Source organism: Gobius niger (genome assembly GCF_951799975.1).
Source record: "Gobius niger genome assembly, chromosome: 14".
In the NCBI taxonomy this organism is placed as follows: Eukaryota; Metazoa; Chordata; class Actinopteri; order Gobiiformes; family Gobiidae; genus Gobius; species Gobius niger.
The window spans coordinates 27,762,522-27,781,065 of record NC_136865.1 but is presented as its reverse complement, the minus strand read 5'-3'; the positions used below and the strand labels follow the sequence as shown (position 1 = coordinate 27,781,065).

Here is an 18,544-nt window from a genome sequence, read left to right as displayed (position 1 = left end):
AAATATATAAATGAATATATAAACTGTATTTTTTTTGTTAGTTTGTTTCAGTGGAATAGTTTTATAAAGGGGGGGGAGGGGGTGTAGCGCTCCTGCTTTACAGCTAGAAGGTCCCAGGTTTGATTCCCACCTGGGCGGGGCCTTCCTGGAGTTTGTATGTTCCCCTCCGTGTCTGCCTAGGTTCCCTCCGGGTACTCCGGTTTCCCCTATCACTAAAAACATGTACAATAGGCCATGATGAATGAGAGTGTGTTAACGGATGTAACTTAGCCTAAGGCTACAATCCGGCGTGGCATGTTTACATGCATGTATCCATGTATGTTCATTAAAGGGACTATACAGAGTTTAAAAATGTTAAAATTAAGTATTTTTCTCCCCCCACATGTTCCAACAATGTCCTAATGTTTAGAATGAGCTCAGACCTGTTCACCACAACTGCCTCTAAAATCCTGCACTGTCACTAAAAACGGTGTTACTTCGGGTCCAAAGTGCCGTCATGCACGAGCTTAATATAGAAGCTGCAGTTACGCATATCACCTGAGGTGGCAGTAGTGAGCATAAAATGGTAAACCTCCGTCTAGTCCTTTTAACATGCACTGATCTAACCAAAAAATAAATAAAAACAAATAGTAATATTGTTGTGATGTTCATTACAAAACAAACAAATACATACTAAACATGAACAAGTGTAATCTAGCAGTGATTTTCAAGCCGGTCATGAAACCATATTCAGTGAACCTGGCAAAAGCCAGACTGATCAATCCGGGGCCGACTGGAATCACTCGGTTCCACATTTGGAGCAGCATTTGCGGCTGATTGGATCGGGAACAAATGCAAATCTATTTTTCTGTTTTCATTTCTGTATCTGTTTTCACCGCGTTGTTAATTATTTGCAAACCAATTTTGGTTTGTAAACTCACAAATACCATGAGAATTCATCTAGGTACATTTTCAGTGGGTTGCGAGCCTTTTCCAGGTAAACATTTTTCAATATTTTCCACCTGAAACTGGAGTCTGTTCAAATTGATGTTATTGGATTGTTTTGTCATAATTTCAGTCTTATTATAGGCATATCTACTGCCTGTTCAATAAAACTTCAGAGAGTGTTGCTTTATCTTTATGATTATAACCCTAATGTTGAACCTATTTACAGTATGCAATATCCAGGATGTGGAATGGCCGTTCACCAAACAACACATTTCAAGCCTTGCCCACCACAGCAGCCTCGTATTGCCTTGGACATTTGTAACCCACTCCTCCCGCGGTCCCTTCTGCGCAGCTTATTGCTTTTTCCTCCAGTGAAATCTCCATTCCGCACCGCACGCCATTACTCTGTGCTTGAACAGATGTGCGCCACCTTTATATTTTTTCTCCCAAGCCTCACCCTTGCCATTTGCCTTTCCAACTGGGTAATCTTGCTTCGAAAATTGCACACGGCCGATGCAAATGTGGCGAGAGGAACAGAGAGAGCACGTCCGATATCACAGGATCGACTCAGGGCTTGCGGAGGAGGGTTTAAATGAGCATACGTATAGTAATGGATCTGCTATATCAAGATTATAGACAATGAAATGAATGACAGGCTTTAAGCTGAAGTGTTACGAAATGGGGAATGTTGTTAGATCCCAAAGGATATCCACTACAATAAGCCACACAAACAACCAGTCACTCAAAATAATAAAACTGTGTCGAAAGCACAAACTGAATCATGAAGGAGGATATTGTCTATTACCAACAATTGTGTCAGCAGTTTAGCAAGACAGAGATGGGAAAACAGAACAAAAGTTTCCCCGAGTCGATATAAAGCAATATCAAATTCAAAAACAGAGGTGGCCGAGCTTTTGTTTTCACCATGTCTGCTGTTTTTCGGCGCGATTTCTCTTTTCCCTTTTCCCCATCTACTTACTGTCACTCCCGGTTAAGCTATGAGATCCAAAAATACAGCGCCACGAAACGCTGACTGCGGAAGAATGGTCGCCAGTAAAACCAATTGTACAAATGTGCTTATGGCTGTGTACAGAGTGACCGTACGCCACCGCCGCCTCTGTCCCGCCGTACTGTCCACACATTTCAGTCAACAAAAAAAAAAGAAAAACAGTAGCAAAAAATGTAAGAAAGATGGATGGTGCCGCCTGGAGAGATGACCCGGCGGACTCGGAGCGGCCGGGACGGCGGTCGTTTGTCTCCGTCAGGATCGGGAGAATGAGTCCACTGCGACTCACTGCAAACCTCTGACTCTGGGGCAAAGTCTAAAGGCTTTGATCCTTTTTGTCTCAGTGCGTGGAACAAGTCAAGCTGTTTTTGGAACTATCGGCAACTATCTTAAATGAAGGTTCTTGAGTCGTCGTCTGTGCTCAGTAGTTGAAGTCTGGAACGTTTCGTCCTCTCATCCAAAAGGTTTCGTCAGGTTCAGCTCAGCCCGCAGCCCACATACAGCCCTTTTCCACCAAGCTGGTGCCGGTGCTGGTTCTGGGCCAGTTCCAGTTTCAGGACCGGTTCTTTCGTTTTCCACTGAAAAAACGCTGGCTCTTGGTTCCAAAATCTGGTGCCGGTTGGGAACCAATTAAAAGCTGGACCAAGGAACGAGCACCAGTGATGTCAGCAGCTGGGGGCGTGGCTCTCTCCTCCAACAAACAATCAATATTAGCTAGTTTGTGCTTATAACTTCCTGGAGAAGCCAAAACAGTCTCTGTGGAGGAAACTGTTGTTTTGCTTTGCTAAGATGTTACTTGCTATGACAATAGGCACAGCTCTCATTTTGGTGGAAAACTAAGTCAGTATGGAACCAACCCGGCACCAGAACCATCTCTGAACCAGCTCTGAACCAGCCCAGAACCAACACCTTGGTGGAAAAGCCCTAATAAAGACCCCAAGGAGGAGCTGGGCTTGGCCCGGCTCCTCCCCTCTAATTGATTAGAACTTTAGCTCGCAGACGAAGCCTTTTGGATGAGAGGCAAAATGATCGAGACTTCAACTACTGAGTATAGAAGATGACTCATTGAAGATGGACAACTCCTGTGCGATTGAGAGCCTCAACTATGTAAACATGTAATGAGGGAAATGTTGCAATCAAGCTTGTGTGAATTATGAGGGGTCTTACGTAAAACATGTTTATCTAGTGAGAAACTCTTACTGAAGTAGTTTGATTAATTTTATTTCAGCCGTTTTTTCTTTGTTTTTAAAGAATTATGTAGGCTAATGTTCCTATTTACCACGGTGTGACCCGGGGGGAGGTCGCAAACCCCTTTACCTGTTATAATGGGGGTCGCGGCTCCAAAAGGTTGAGAACCGCTGGCTTAGATGATAGTATGGAGACTTAGGAGGAGTTCATAGAGCTGGATAGTCCCGCCTTCCTAATATTGCTGTAAGATTTAGTTCTTCTTCCTCTCCAGAAATCAATACATGACCCGCAGCGAGTCTAAGAAAAGCAACATGAACGTGTGAGCAGATTATTAGCTGCTTCAGTGCAAATGCAGATGTTTTCTTAAAGGAACAGGCCACCGTTTCTCCATACTGAGATATGTTCGTACCGGAGCTTTGACGAGTTGATGCGTAACTGTTTGGTCTTTGTGCCTGTGGAAGAGCTTGGTAACCTCCGACTTCTCCCCCATTTGGAGCTATAGGAATATGTTTGGAGAGGCCAAATGCTAACAACATCTTTGGTCATTTTGCTTGACTGAGCGAACGCACAAACACCAGACAGGTGCGCATCAACTCGTCTAAGCTCAGGTAAGAACATATCTCAGTATGGAAAATCGGTGGCCTGTTCCTTTAAAGCGGAGCAAGGCTTTAACTGACTAAAACCTTTGTAATTATTAGAGATGGCAGAGCCGGTCTGTGACAGGTCTGAGCCAGGACTTTGACTAAACTGGTTACAATCCAGGACTAAGCCAGGACTGAATAAGAAACTGTAGAGTTCTTAGGCAAACTGAAAAGCACAGCATAGCAGTGACAAGAAAGACCTTTTACTTTTAGCCACAGACCCTCAGAAACTGTTGTTTACAACCAGCTGCAGAGTGTGGGTAATATCGAAGATTGTGTGCTATGTATTAGACCTTTTTGGTACAGTTTGGTAGTTTCGCTGAACGCTCCAAACGTGAAGATGCATTTGACACTGCTGTTGCTTTCTGTGCTGTTTCAGGACATCCTGAACGATACTTTTTACACCCATGTTATTACAAAATCTATTAATATAGGCATCGGAAAAAAGTATTATTAAGGTACTGGTATCGGGGGATACGGTACACAGCCTTGTCTCCCAATAATTCAGACAAGAGTAGAGGCTGAAGATAAACAATAGTCCATAACAATGACAAAGCACATTTCAAACTGTCTATGTTGCTCAATCAGAATTGGTTTCATTTAGGGCTGCAACTAACGATTATTTTGGTAATCGATTAATCTACCGATTATTTTTACGATTAATCGATTAATCGCTTGGCTGTGAATGGTGTATGAAAATTGTATTTTTTCATTTATTTTTAATCACATGAAGCTAAAGTGGCATTTCATGACATGTTGATGGAGTAAACTTAAACTGTGTTGTAAAGTGTTTTTGTAGTGCCAGTTCTGCTTTATTAATTGGATGAGACACAGACAGATAACTATGACATTTTCAATGCACAAAACTCTACAGACCCATACTTGAAAAACAAAGTAGGTTTCCATAAAAAAAAATTAAAAAAAATGTAATTTTTGCTCTTTTTAAGTCTGTGTTTACTAGAAAACGATTAATCGATTACTAAAATTGTTGGCAACTATTTCAATAATCGATTAGTTATCGATTAATCGATTAGTTGTTTCAGCCCTAGTTTCATTGCCATTGTCAGTGAGCAGGTTCACAAACTAGGAATTGTCTTCAGAGCAATTGTGCAACATGAAACAAAACATAAACTTGGTCGAGATAAGTAACAAACGAAACCCTTTAAAACTATGAACAAACAGAGCATGGAGAGGTCCACCCAAGATACATTTATCCTTCTTTAGCGCCTGCCCCTTCCAAAGAGAATGTAAGTCTCTTTTGCTCATACCCATTGAGCTCCATAGACTTTACAAAAATAGTAAAGTGTGTATTCATGTCTCGTAATTGATACGATGGCTGCATGAAACTGCTCTAGTGAACTGATTTTGTGTTCATGGGGGGAGACATTATAAGCTTCTCCTTTTTGAATGAATGAAATAAACAATGAAATGAAATGGCTCCGTGATCGTCACCGTGATGGCGTCAGTCAGTCCACCGCACATAACCAGGAAGTGAGGTTAGTTGAGTTTAAGCGATTAAGCTAATGTGGCTAATGTTCAAGTAACTGTGGCTAATCTGCAGGTGCCCCACTCAGCAATTAGGTCTCGTCGTTCTCTGCCCGGCGACACGAAAACAAAATGAGCCTGTCCGTCCATGACTGCAAAAACCGAAAGAGAGAGAGGGGGCACAATGACTCAGCTGAGAGGAGTGTTTACCTTTGGATCTCTGGATGTTTGCTCTCTCTCTCTCTCTGAATGTGACACAAGAAGAACCAGGCCTGGATTAAAGACCACGTCCAAAAGATCTGCTGCTGGGACCCGGTGACTGTTTCCCATTCAGAAACCAGAGTCAACAACCCAGTCTACAATTACGTACAACACTACGAACTTCAGCGATGGAGCGACGGGTTTGTGTCACATGTTCAGAGGCAGGAACTGACCACAGTCTAAAAAAAATCATCCATCCATCCATCCATCCATCCATCCATCCATCCATCCATCCATCTTCTTCCACTTGTCCGTTGCTGGGTCGTTGATTGCACCAGCCCCTCATGGCGCCTCCTGCAGGTGGTGGGCCTCATGGTTCTAACCCGCCTGTTGGTCTCTCATAAGGGGCTTGTAAACCGCTCTTTGTCTGACTCGTCACCTAGGACCTGTTTGCCATGGGAGACCCTACCAGGGGCACGAAGCCCCGACAACAGAGCCCCCAGGATCAATTTGGTTCTCAAACCCCTCCACCACGTTAAAGGGATGTTTCAGGATTTTTGACATAGGGCCTTATTTCCTAGTTATTGAGAGTGTTGCTGATATCTGGAGATAAGTTTTTTGTAATTCAAGCAGTTCTTATATTTGAAGAGTTTTGTGGTGCCAGGCTAGTGCAAGGCTAGTGCATTTCTATGGTATCAGCTAGCCTGCATTAAAAAACAGTCTGACACTCCACAGTGCACCTGAGACAAATCATTTATAACACCAGACTAACCATATAAATGTCTGTGTCGATGGAGTAATTTTAACCATTTTGCATTTAAAATAACTTATATTTGAGCAGCATCAGCTTCGTGGTTGTATAAGCTACGCAGCGGCGGAGTGATCTGCAAGAAAATAGTCCCTCAAAATGCGATCATTCATGTGATGCAAGGTCAGTTATATTCCAAAAATTATTCTATGGACACAGACATTTATATGGTTAGTCTGGTGTTATAAGTCATTTGCCTCAGGTGCTCTGTGGAGCGGGTCAGACTGTTTTTAATGCAGGCTAGCTGATACCATAGAAATGCACTAGCCCTGCACTAGCCTAGCACCACAAAACTCTTCAAATATAAGAACTGCATGAATTACAAAAAAAATATCTCCAGAAATCAGCAACACTCTGGATAACTAGGAAATGAGGCCCTATGTCAAAAATCCTAAAATATCCCATTAAGGTGGCGGTTCCAGGAGGGGCAATCCTAATACACTCTATTTGATTTCTCCACTTCTCTAAGAAGAGGGAGGAAAGGCGTCGAACCGCTACAAATGGCCCCAACTCGTTTCTAGCTGTCACAGTCTCTTACATACCAAATCCTCAAAACTGGAAACAATCTATCCTTTAATTTGTAGAGGCACGTGCTGAATGAGGATATTTCCAAGTGTGTAACGGTTGATAATAAAATATGAGCAGAACACAATGGTCTAATCTTTGTAGGCAAAGGTTCGTAAGCATTCACCTGTACTTTGATGTATTGGATATTTAGTCTTTGTCAGCAGCACTACTGATGTGTACTGTGTTGAAGTTAAAGAAAAACCGACACATAAAAAATTTGCATAATGATGACGCTCATTGGGCTTCTGTTTCCAGGCTGGGACATCATTTGCATACCCTTCCACCCACACGCAGTGGAGCCCGATATGTTCCAGCCGAGTGTTTGAGACCAGGCTGTGCAGTTATTTCATCCCTCAGTGTTGGGACGTTTGACCCGGCGGCGTCTGTGTGGTCTTACTTGATGCGGTCAGGCACTCGGTGGGTGTGGTTTCCGTCGCTCTGGCAGTTTCCCGCATACTGCGTCTTTCCCAGAGGCCCCTGGTCCCGGCGCAGAGCCATGGCTCCATGGGTCAGCACCGACACCCCTTTGGCTATCCGCCTGCGGGACAAGAGGACACACGGAACAGTTTTAGACAGCTCAGTAGACATAAAGCATTTGTTCCCTGGACCCACTATCCTGCAACATTACACAGAATCCATCAATAGGAACTCACAGGTTAAGCTTTAAAGTTGTGGAACTTTTCGATATTATAATAGTTTTCAGGAATCTTGAGGTTATTCTTGTTACCACAATAATTCCTATTCCTGTCAGAAGTTGTCTGTTATCTGTGTTTCCCGTTTCCAGGGTGTGAAAGGCACTGTCCAAACTCCTTTCTAGCTCTCATAATACCTCTTGCGCGTACCAAATGAACATTTCGGGCAAGTGCAAAGCTTTGTCACACAGTAAAGCCAAGCAAGGAAGCCAACAAATGTATACTTTATTAATTTAGACTCTCAGCGATTGATAAAAATGTCTTTGTATTTTATTAACAATATATGGAAAAAGTGGCAAAAGACATTTACTCTATTACAAGATATAATAACTGGCTAACGTTTACATGGAGACCAAAAATGTTATCCTAATCTGATTGCTGGAGTTCTCAGATTATTGGCGTGGCTGTAAACAGAATAATCTTATATATATATATATATATATATCTTAGAGTCATCCATGTTTCCACAGAACAATCAAGGGCGACTTCTGTTCTTAATTTCCATGCACTTTTATTACACTGCCCTCTAAGTTACAGCTGAGGTAAGTCTTATGGACCAACTGTGTCCATTTAAACCAAGTGTGACTTTAACAAAGAAAAGAGCAATTACACTTCCACAGACCGTGACAAGGCCAGAATCTCCCCTTTCTCTAAATGAGCTCCGGTGTCTGGTACAGCGAAGTGCGCCTCGTGCTGCATACGCTTAAAAGACGAGCGCTAAAAAAAAGGTTCAGAGCCGCAGTCCCACGCTTTGGTTTCAAATAAATCATCACAGAGCATTCCAAACTAAAAAGAATCCTCAGTCTTCTCACTCGCCGTTTCTGTCTTCCTCACTGGCAGGAGAAGGATCATCGAGCAGCCAGCCTCGCGAGACGCCGCCTCTTTTTGTTTTAAATTCCATTAAGGCAAACTCTCTTATGTGCATTTGTAAGTCGGCGCTTTAGGGATTCTTGCACTTTTCGGCTTTCGAGAAGGAGCTTCGTAAAGTGTCTGTGCAACACTGTAACATTTCTAAGGATGAGTGTGACACAAAGGTGAATAGAGGTTCGGATTCCAAACTGTAAAAGAGACAGTTTGAAAGTTCGGGATGAATAAATCACATTGTTTCTTGGCTCTGCGTCCAAACTGCTGGAACTTGTGGCTTGAGGCTGTCATCTTGCATGCACACACCTGCTCCGTCAGCAGCCGGAGGACGTCGTTTAGAAACAAGAGGTCCCTCTGCAGCCTCCTCATCTCTTCCTCCCTCGCGGAACAGCCTCATGTGCTTCATTCAGCATTTAGGCTGTTTATTACACTGTGAGTTCAACACCGTCCACGTCCCGAGAGAAAGAGAATGACGCGGTGGTCCTGCTGGCATCAAAGAGAGACAGAAACCTGAGCAAACACCCTCACGTGACCCCTGCCCACAATGCCCCGCGGAAAATAATCAAGTCTTACTGCACAAAGGACCACTGCTCTGCATAGCATTGCCGTTCTCCATGGGTATCATGCAACTCCAGTCTCCGATATTAGCAGCCAATGATAAGTGGAGCTCTGACCATGACGTCACCTCCACAAGACAACGCAATCTTAAACTCATCCAAACTATCTGTATATCTGACCCTAACCCTAACTCTAAGGAGAGTGGAGTTTACAAAAGGTGAGTCCCAGTCATGGAGTCGATATGCAAATGTGGCCATTCCTGTCCTGGGAAAAAGAAAAAATCATATTCAGCCAACACCCAGTAAACTTACTGCATCAGGTCTAAACTGAAGATTTTGCAGAGGGCCTCCTGTCAGCACATAAGTCTAGACTCTAGTCTATGGTCTGCGTTTAGAAACACCAGATCGAGCCCTTACACATAAAGAAACAGGCCACCGTTTTTACATATTGAGATTATGTTCTTACCTGACCTTAGACGAGTTGAGACGTACCTGTCTGGTCTTTGTGCCCATGGAAGAGCGTGGTAACTTCAAACTTCACCACGTTTGGGGCACACACAAAGACCAGACAGGTACACATCAACTCATCTTAGCTCAGGTAAGAACATATCTCCATATGGAAAAACGGTGGCCAGTTCCTTTGATTCACTCACAAGGACCTCAAATTAAAGTAAAATAACTTTATTGAACCAGCAAGATGACGAAGGCGAATAATGTATGTATTACCGCTCTGCAACAGGTTCACATTCCAGCTAATGCTGTTGCAGCCTGACGTTGTGGCAATACACTTCACCCATTCAGAAACATCTTGCCTGTTTATGAATGCAGCGTGTGAGTGAGTGGTTGGAGGTGGCTCACTTCCAGGTCAGCTGTGGCTGAAATAGTGGCTTATCATCATTGGGTATGAAGTGAAGGACTAATGACTACAGTGGAGCGCTCTACTCTCTCTTATGAAGTGATATCACAACTACAACCTATGGCCATTGTCAAAGCTGGTGAAGGAAGACAAACAAATAAACACATACATACATTTGTAAAGCAAAAGAATGTGAGGGTCAAAGCAGGGACGCCGACTAGGTAGTGGTTTAGCGAGACTGATGACACTGAATGAAAGTCATTTCTGTTCCACAGCAGCGGTGGATTAAGCGCGTAAAAGTTTGTGCTTGTCAAAATTGTGATTACTGCTTTTGTCGACTTCCAGAAGACGTCGCCGCTGGTTTTGATTGGAAAACGCAGCATAAAGGTGCATTTTGTTGCGATAAACTCCTCCAGAGAAGCGAAGTAAATATAGTGTCTTCCTTTCCGCATCACAAAGGCATCATCTCTCAGACCCATTTTCCATTTGTTGGTATAATGGCTTCTCTTTTGTTCCACTTTGTTTAGCGCGCCGCTCCTTGATAAGCATTACCTCGCGCTATAGCTCTGAAAACAATGTGCTTATGCTCTAAACGCCCTTCCCCATTTCCTGGTCTCCATCTTCGTTCCAACAAACAGAAAAGCGCCGGTCCTGTCTGCTCGGCTGTCTCCAGGTGCGTTAATAATAGATCCGGCTTTGATCCGCGCGGAGCTTTCAGACGCCAACATCAGAAAGTGAAGACCAACGTGTTTAGACTGAGGAAAGTGAAAGCTGCTCAAAAATAACACTAAAAGTCGGTTCTAATTAGGTCTAATGTTATGCGTAAATGCTTCAGACGGTGGTATAATCAGACGGAACGAGCAGGCGGATTGTACGCTCTTAAAACTTTGAATTACTGACTTTGTGTTTAGATGTGTGGACTTACATTATCTGTTTGTTTTAAGAAAGAAATACAAAAAGGTCAGCGCTGGAACACTTTTGTGAATGCTTGCATGTTGAATGTACAGCCACCACGACGTCATTTAAAAGGTTCACCAAAGGCTTACGTGAGGCTTAGCAGACACCATGTAGGCACTTGATGATAGTAACTCTTTTGTGTCTGTACATGTGGAGCAGATATTTATTTTCTTACCTCTAATAACGTAAAAATGAGCAAATTGGATAATGGGACGGATCGTGTTCGGTCTCATCCTAATCGCTATGAGCTGTTGCTTTGTGCATGTTTAATCTGATAGAATTTTTACAAAACTTCCTCTCCTTCCTTCCTTCGTTTATTGTGTACAGCAGCGTTTGGTCAAAGGAACTCGGCTTGATTGCGGGCATACAGTACGTAGGGCCTATCCCCTAGAGCATAGGTGTCAAACTCTGGCCCGCGGGCTATACCAAATGACTACTCGAGCTGGCCCACCGGTATTATACTTTTTTTTTTTTCAGATTTTGCATATCTGGACTATTAAGTTATATATTGTATAGTAATAAGTGTTGCTTGTTCCATATTCAATGTTAAAGCAAATCTTGTTTGGGTCCATATTAAAAGGTTCATTTGTTCAATGGTGGCCCGCGACTTTGATCAAGTTTTACATTTTGGCCCACTGTGTATTTGAGTTTGACACTCCTGCCCTAGAAACTAGCTGGAGACTAGAGTCACCCTAGTCGCGCAGATATCTCCGAGACTAGCGACGTCGTCTTCTGGAAATAAGGCGAATCTCCAGGTAGTCTCGGTGAAAACGAAGGGCTCGACCCATTAGTCCAACGACCCATTCGTCCGACATCTCATTATTCCCAAAATACCCCATTGAGTAGGGGTTGAAAAACAAGATTAGGCTCAGGCAAGAGTCCACTGACCTTAAAGGTGCACTATGCAACTTTTTATGTGAAAAAAAAACCCTTGCTTTTTGTGCATATTTGACCTTCTAGTGACTCAGTGGCATTATGGGTGCAGCTTGGCACCTTTGCTTTACCTCATAGTGGCCTCTATGATGCTCCAGAATCAATTGGTTTTAGGAGTTTGTGCTAGAAACTGACCAGAAACCCAAAAACAATTGATTCTGGAGGATCATAGAGGCCACTGTGAGGGAAAGCAAAGGTGCCACGCTGCACCCATAATGCCACTGAGTCACTAAAAGGTCAAATATGTACAAATATCAAGTTTTTTTTTTTCACATAAAAAGTTACATAGTGCAGGTTAGGGCCAGTGGTTGTATATGGCTCTCTAATCCACAACACAACTGGGTTAGAGATGTCGGACTAATGGCACCTCTGCTCAATGGTACATTTTCGGAAAAATGACACGTCGGACTAATGGGGTTGTTGGACCAATAACATGGCAGCAAACTGAACAGGTTCGATTTCAGCAGAGTCTCCGCATGGTCTCCGAGAGGTCTACGTGGTCTCAAGCAGCTAATGGGACCACTAGTAGTTGTTGTCCTCCACCTGTGAGATGTTTCTATGACGTCCCTGCGATGTCTCTGAGACCTGTTGGACACCAAGGAGATCTCAAAGAGTCAGATGGAGTCTCACACATTTTCAAGTCTCCATGCAGTCTCCACTGACACCTGGAGATTTGCCTTATCTCCAGGGGACGTCTCGGAAACAGCTACTCAAGTCTCCAACTAGTCTCCAGGCCAGTGAGATAGGCCCTTTTGCTATGTTTTTTCGATATTTAACATTACTGGGTTTGTTCATGAAGCTTAAATATCTCTACCCTCCATTTCAGACAATGTCTTTAGCCCCATCTCCACCACAGCAGAAGCAAAAGCCGCCTCCTGCTCTTCCTCTTCTTAATCATATACACTGGAAGCAATATATAAAAGGTAAACTCTCTGATCCCTGTTCGACATCGTTCGCTGCCTTCCGTGTCAACAATAGTCGATAAATGTGGTTTCCTATTCGACGTGACAATTCATTGCATCTCCCTGTCTGTTCCGTGATCTCTCTTCACTGTATCCGGCGTCAGTCAGAATCCATTTGTGTCATTACAGTAACAGCCGGCTCCCAAATCCAACATCTCGCAGCCCGCTTTTGTGGCGGCGTTTAATTTCGCTTCCAACAAGGACGCACTGCGGCGAGGAGAAGCCTTTGAGAGCGAGTGCAAGAGTTCACAGGAGCTGCCTCAACAGTCGCCCCGTCACAAATACAGTGTTGTCTCTTTGGGGGATCGTTCCTCTGACAGTGTTTCCTGGAGGCGAAGACGCTCACGGCTGCAACAAAGGCCCCTAAACCCCGCAGGAGAATGACAAAATGAAAAATGATCCGCTGCCAGTGCCCTATTTCAATCCGAGGTGTTCCTTTGTATGACGATCTTGCTTCAAAACGATATACAGTATGTAAAAATGGCCCGCTCCCAATCTGATCCAAAATGGCCGTCCGTGCAGTGCAGTTGCTCTATCGCGTTCCCAGGGCTGCCGTTTCCAGGGTCGTAAGGATCATGCTTTAGAGACTGGGGACTCTCTGTGGTGCTTGTGTCGTTGAGCAAAGAAATAACCATAAAACACCCGGGCAGAAGGCAACATTAACACGGCCAAGCAGCACCGGGGGAGGAGCAGGAGACATTTATTTAATGATAGTAAAGCCACGGATAGGTTTTCTTCTTTTTTTCCTTCTTCATCTTTGTGCAATAAGCCCCTGTGTCTAAAGTACAGTGAAGTACTTGGACATTAGTATCGGAATAGGGTCAGTGGAGGTAATGCGTTCTTTATACTTGTGGATATTTGTACGTTCTAAATACAGTATAACAAAGTGCGATCATAACGCAGTAGTTGTGTGTTCATGAGCAGTTAAGCTGTGGTCAATTTGGCAACTTCTCGACAGAAACGTGCATCGGGGAGACCGGGTATGGTTGTAACACTTTTTGCTTCAGCACCAATTCAAACCTCTGTGAGAATATCACAGACCTCGTAAGGTGAAATACATGGCGGTCCTTAGTTACAACCTACCACACTACCGGGGAAGGTTGTAACAGTTAGACAAGAGAAATAAAAACAGAGGCCACGTCATGTGATCTGTTTTAAAAAATAGGCATCCAGAACAATATCTTTCTCTCTCTAGCCTGTCATATGCTTATCTTAAGTGGAGTCAGTCAATAATACAAGTCTGTGTCTGAGTCAAAGAGTCGGCCAACACTTCCTCCTGCACCTCAGAGATAACTGGATGCTAGAGTGTGACCTACACCAGGATGATCCCTGGACACCGGTCTCTCAGCTTCTGCAGTGTTTTGCAGCATATGCTCAGTTTTACATGGCAGATCCCATGTGCCTTTGCATCTGATCTGACTGGCACAAATCTGTCAGTCTTTCTTTTCCACTGCATAGGCATTCTTTAAAGGAATAGGCCACCGTTTTTACATACTGAGATATGTTCTTACCTAACCTTAGACCAGTTAATATATTCCCGTCTGGTCTTTGTCCGTGCGCTCTGTCACGCAAACGGAGCACATACTCAGCCTCTCCCACATGTCACATAGCTCCAAAAAAGCTCACGATAGAAGCTACCAAGCTCTTCCACGTGTTCCCTATTTAGATAAAGTTACGGGAAGTGTTTTCATGCGAAGTATATTTACACAGAAATGTAACATGTCGATTTTATAAGCAAATAAAAAGGGGTACTATATTGTGAGGCGTAATGATACAAGGACCAAAACGTCCGCGCAGTAACTCCTAAAGACTTCCCCGCTCACTTCCGTCAATAGAAGCTGCGTGACTTGTAGAGACCAGACGGGTATATATTAACTCGACTAAGGTTAGGTAAGAACATATCTTAGTATATAAAAACGGTGGCCTATTCCTTTAAAAGTATAAAACCAAGTAAGTGTTATTAACTGTATACAGGGGATGATTGTGTTACAACCATCCTCACCCCTGTCAGCCATTGTTTAGCTAGCTGTATTAGCATAATGGTTTGAAATTAGCAGGGGAAATGTGCATCACATTTCGCCTGCAGAAACTACAATTTAATCTAATGTAAGTCATATGGTTTTATGTGCAATAGTAAAAGCACTAAAAAAATATGGTCAAAAAATGTACTTTCTTACTTTATTTTTTATTTTTTTCTCAATAGAATCTGCATGAACCTGTTCTTGACTATCACCATGTGGGATCAGGGAGGAAGTGGGTAAACACTGATATGACCTTCATGTGACTCCTGTCTTATCTCTGAGTGGTGGAGGTGGTAGTTTTACAACTCTCCCCATGTTACAACCATCACAACCATTGGTTTAACAACCTTCCCATGTTAAACCAATAGGTCTCCCCTATTTACAGTTCTTTGTGATGGATTGATATCAACCTCTTAACCAACACCTGTACCGACCACACCTAAATCAAAAAGCCTCTTGAAAAAAGTGTCAAAATCGCAACATAAACGAGAGGAAAGTGCAAAAGAAAGCTATAAAAAAAAAGTGACAAAAATGTAGCCTATAGACTGTGAGCTTTTAGCTTTTAGACTTGGGTAAAGCCGGTAAAGGTTCTATACATTTGTTTTGTCCTCCTTTAGTGAATTATAATCATTTCGTCACACCTCGGCTCTCTCGGCTCCTCACTCAAATCAAGCCTCAGAAACCTTTTGGACCAGGCCATGTCCAAACAGCCCGGCCGAAATTACTTTCATCACCTTTTGGGAACATCTCTAGAATTTGCAAAATGTTGTCAAAAGGGTCCCTGGGAAGAGTAATTCATGCTTTCATATCAACAAGGCTTGACTATTGCAGCTCTGTCTTTACCGGTCTGAATAAGTCAAACTGCAAATCTCCATTGGCTACCTGTACATTTCAGGATTGATTTATTATTGATCAGAACAACTTTGGGTAGTGTTTTAAATTCATCTTAAATTTGGTGTCCTTTGTCATTTTAAGTCTGATGGTAATTTCTTCCAGAGCCTCGGGCTGGGCGATATATCGATATATTTTTTAAATGAGATATGGAAACAGACCATATCACGTATATTGGAATATTTCCAATTCAGATAAGCTATTAAGTTAACAAAAAGAAACAGGTAATCTCAAGGTAATTTTTAAAAAAGTGTATCTTAAACTGAGTACTTTATGTTATTTTCTCTTTATATATAAATGCTGCCCTCAGAAATAGAGTGACCTATTTTATTTTACAGGCTATTTTCATCCAAGATTTTTTATTTATTTAAATGTGTACCTTACAGAGCTTTGTTATACAGTGTTTATGTTTACATTTTATAGCGAGTTTTCAATAAAACTACTCGTGTTTGGCTTTGACTTTGACTTAACATTTCATTTCACAACTCTCACTTTGCCGAAAAAATATCGGGATATATATCGTATATGGATATTCAACCTAATCTATCGGGACATGACTTTTGGTCCATGTCGCCCAGCCCTACCAGAGCCTGGTCCCAACAGCTGAGAAGGAAGTCGGACCAAAGCTCGACCTAAACATTGGAACAATACAATTACCATTGGGTACACCAGCGGTTCCCAACTTGGGCGGCGGGCCTCCTCAAGGGGACCCAGAGTCTGGTCAGAGGGTCAATGTCATAAGTGATATTGTTTGAGCAAATTAAAAGGTTTAAAAGGAGTACAGGACCACCCAATTTCATTTTGAACAGGGGGCTAAAAATCTAAAAATATTTATTTTGTCCTTAGGCAAATGTGTGTCAGGAACGGCAACCTCGCAATATTTAACTAATGATGTTCTTTTGTTCGACTCTTTCTTCCACTTGTGTTAATACGCAGGGATGAAATAACAACTAGATGATACATTTGACATTCTCCTCGAGCAGTTTTAGCATTTCACTATTTCAGACTGAGCTTCTGTAAATGTCAGAGATGAGACGGGACGCACACACAGAGTAAATGTACAGTTCCACATAAATCTGAGGTTATATACTTTACACCGTGACTCATTTTGACAGGGCAACAAAACCAACTTAGTTTGAGCACGGCTGAGAGTAGAGTCACATTTTATTGAGGACATCATACTGAAATGTTATTGTATCTGGCTTTCCACATACCATTATACTGTATATAAACCGGGACATGCAGGTCTATAGTAAGACTTACAGAGGTCAGGCTCAAACTGCTCTAAAATAAGATGAAGACTTCCGAGGACCCAGAATAATAATGCCGTCCCTCTCAAATAAAGGACTGCCCATTGTTCAATTGGGTAAGGGTATTTTTTCTGTATTTCACTGTCCTCGTCCTTGATGTTTTCACTGTATCCCACACGGATCACGACCCAGTGCAGCGCTCCCATGGTCTTTCATGAAAAAAAAATCTACTATGACTGAGACAGGGAGGAACAGGTGCAGAAAACACCCACATCTGTGGGAATGCACTGAAATAAATAACTATCAACATTTACTTAGAAAAATACTGTATGGTATGTAAGTATTTGCTTGATGATATTTGATTTAAATTTGAATTACTCTAAATCAAGTAAAACCTAAATGATATTTGTAAATAAATCTTATGTGAAATAATGAAGTAAGGTGTATGTGATATTTTGAATATTTCTGTGTATCATAGAAATACTGAGTAACTTTTGTGTGTGCTGATCACATACAAAAATGGATTACTTTATTAAATGCTATTTATATTGTATCTGTTGCATCAGTTTATTTATCCTTATTGCAAAAATAATCAACCCTTGTGTGGTCTTTGCGGGTCATTTTGACCCGCTGGTTTGTTCCAGGCATTTGGATGCAAGGTGACACAAGGGGGCGCCCTTCTGACCTTCTCAGTGTAAATGTGAGTTGACTCTTCAGAGTGAGACTTTAGGTCAGACACCATCAGTGACAGTAACATGACGCTAAATACAGTGAGCTCTTTGTTTCCAGTAAAAAGGCTGAAGCCTCATTGCTCTTCAGCCACAGACTGAGAAGTGAAGAAGGAAGATTTATTTACAAATATCATTTAGGTTTTACTTGATTTAGAGTTATACAATTTAATTCAAATATCATCACGCAAATACATACCTTACAGTATTTTTCTAAGTACATGTTAATAGTTATTTCTTTCAGTGTGGGGAGGCGGGACTTGGCCTGACAATGGAGATAAAAAGTCCTACCTCAAAAAACACAGACGTTTCCTGCAGTCAAGAATTTACATCCAGCGTAATGTTTTTAACACGTAGCGAGTCACTTCAGACCAGTATCTGTCAGGGATGTTTCCTTGAACAATTTTTTTTTTTAGACAAGACCTCATAGGGAAATAACGGACACGCAACCACAGGATCCACTTGGAAGTCACGTGTGATTTGCGTGCATAGAGCCTATATTGACAGTATCACTCATTTAGTCTGTGTTCTGCTCTGACGAGGACCGCGAGTGTGATGATCTATTAGCATTAACAGACCTCACCTCAGTCCCCCACCCCTGTGGAGACAGCTGCTGCTGCTGCTGCTGCTGCTCCTGCTCCTGCTTGACAAAAATGACCTCCTTACCCCTCGCTCATGCCACATCTCCTCCCTCGCTATATTTACATCTTTATCCTCAAGAGTGCGGGTAATGGTTTTTAGATGGAGATGCACAGACGACTATGGACCACTGCTATATGCACTTTACATGTTTTAAATACATCTGAAGTTTATTAAAACACCTTTAAAAAGTAAAAAATAACAGAAGAATAAGATAATGCTATTTCAATATGATTCATATCAAGCTACACTACATGTGTTTGTGGCTCCAAATCAGTTTTCATTCTGAAGGCAGTTTGTGCCAGTGTTTCTACCTCAGACGTTTAACCATAAATGGAGCCTGTCTGTCTCCTCCCACTGCAGACTCTCAT

The 18,544-nt window shown here is 42.5% G+C and overlaps 1 protein-coding gene across 3 annotated transcripts in view; it reads right to left on the bottom strand.

Annotated features, from left to right (window-relative positions):
* The window catches only part of grin2da (glutamate receptor, ionotropic, N-methyl D-aspartate 2D, a), a 492,433-nt gene that overhangs the window by 203,123 nt on the left and 270,766 nt on the right, over nt 1-18,544 (bottom strand). For all 3 annotated transcript variants that reach the window (XM_079570853.1, XM_079570852.1, XM_079570854.1), the window contains one exon: nt 7,221-7,361. In XM_079570853.1, the coding sequence (XP_079426979.1) occupies nt 7,221-7,361 (141 nt within the window). The remainder of the gene's footprint in view (nt 1-7,220; nt 7,362-18,544) is intronic.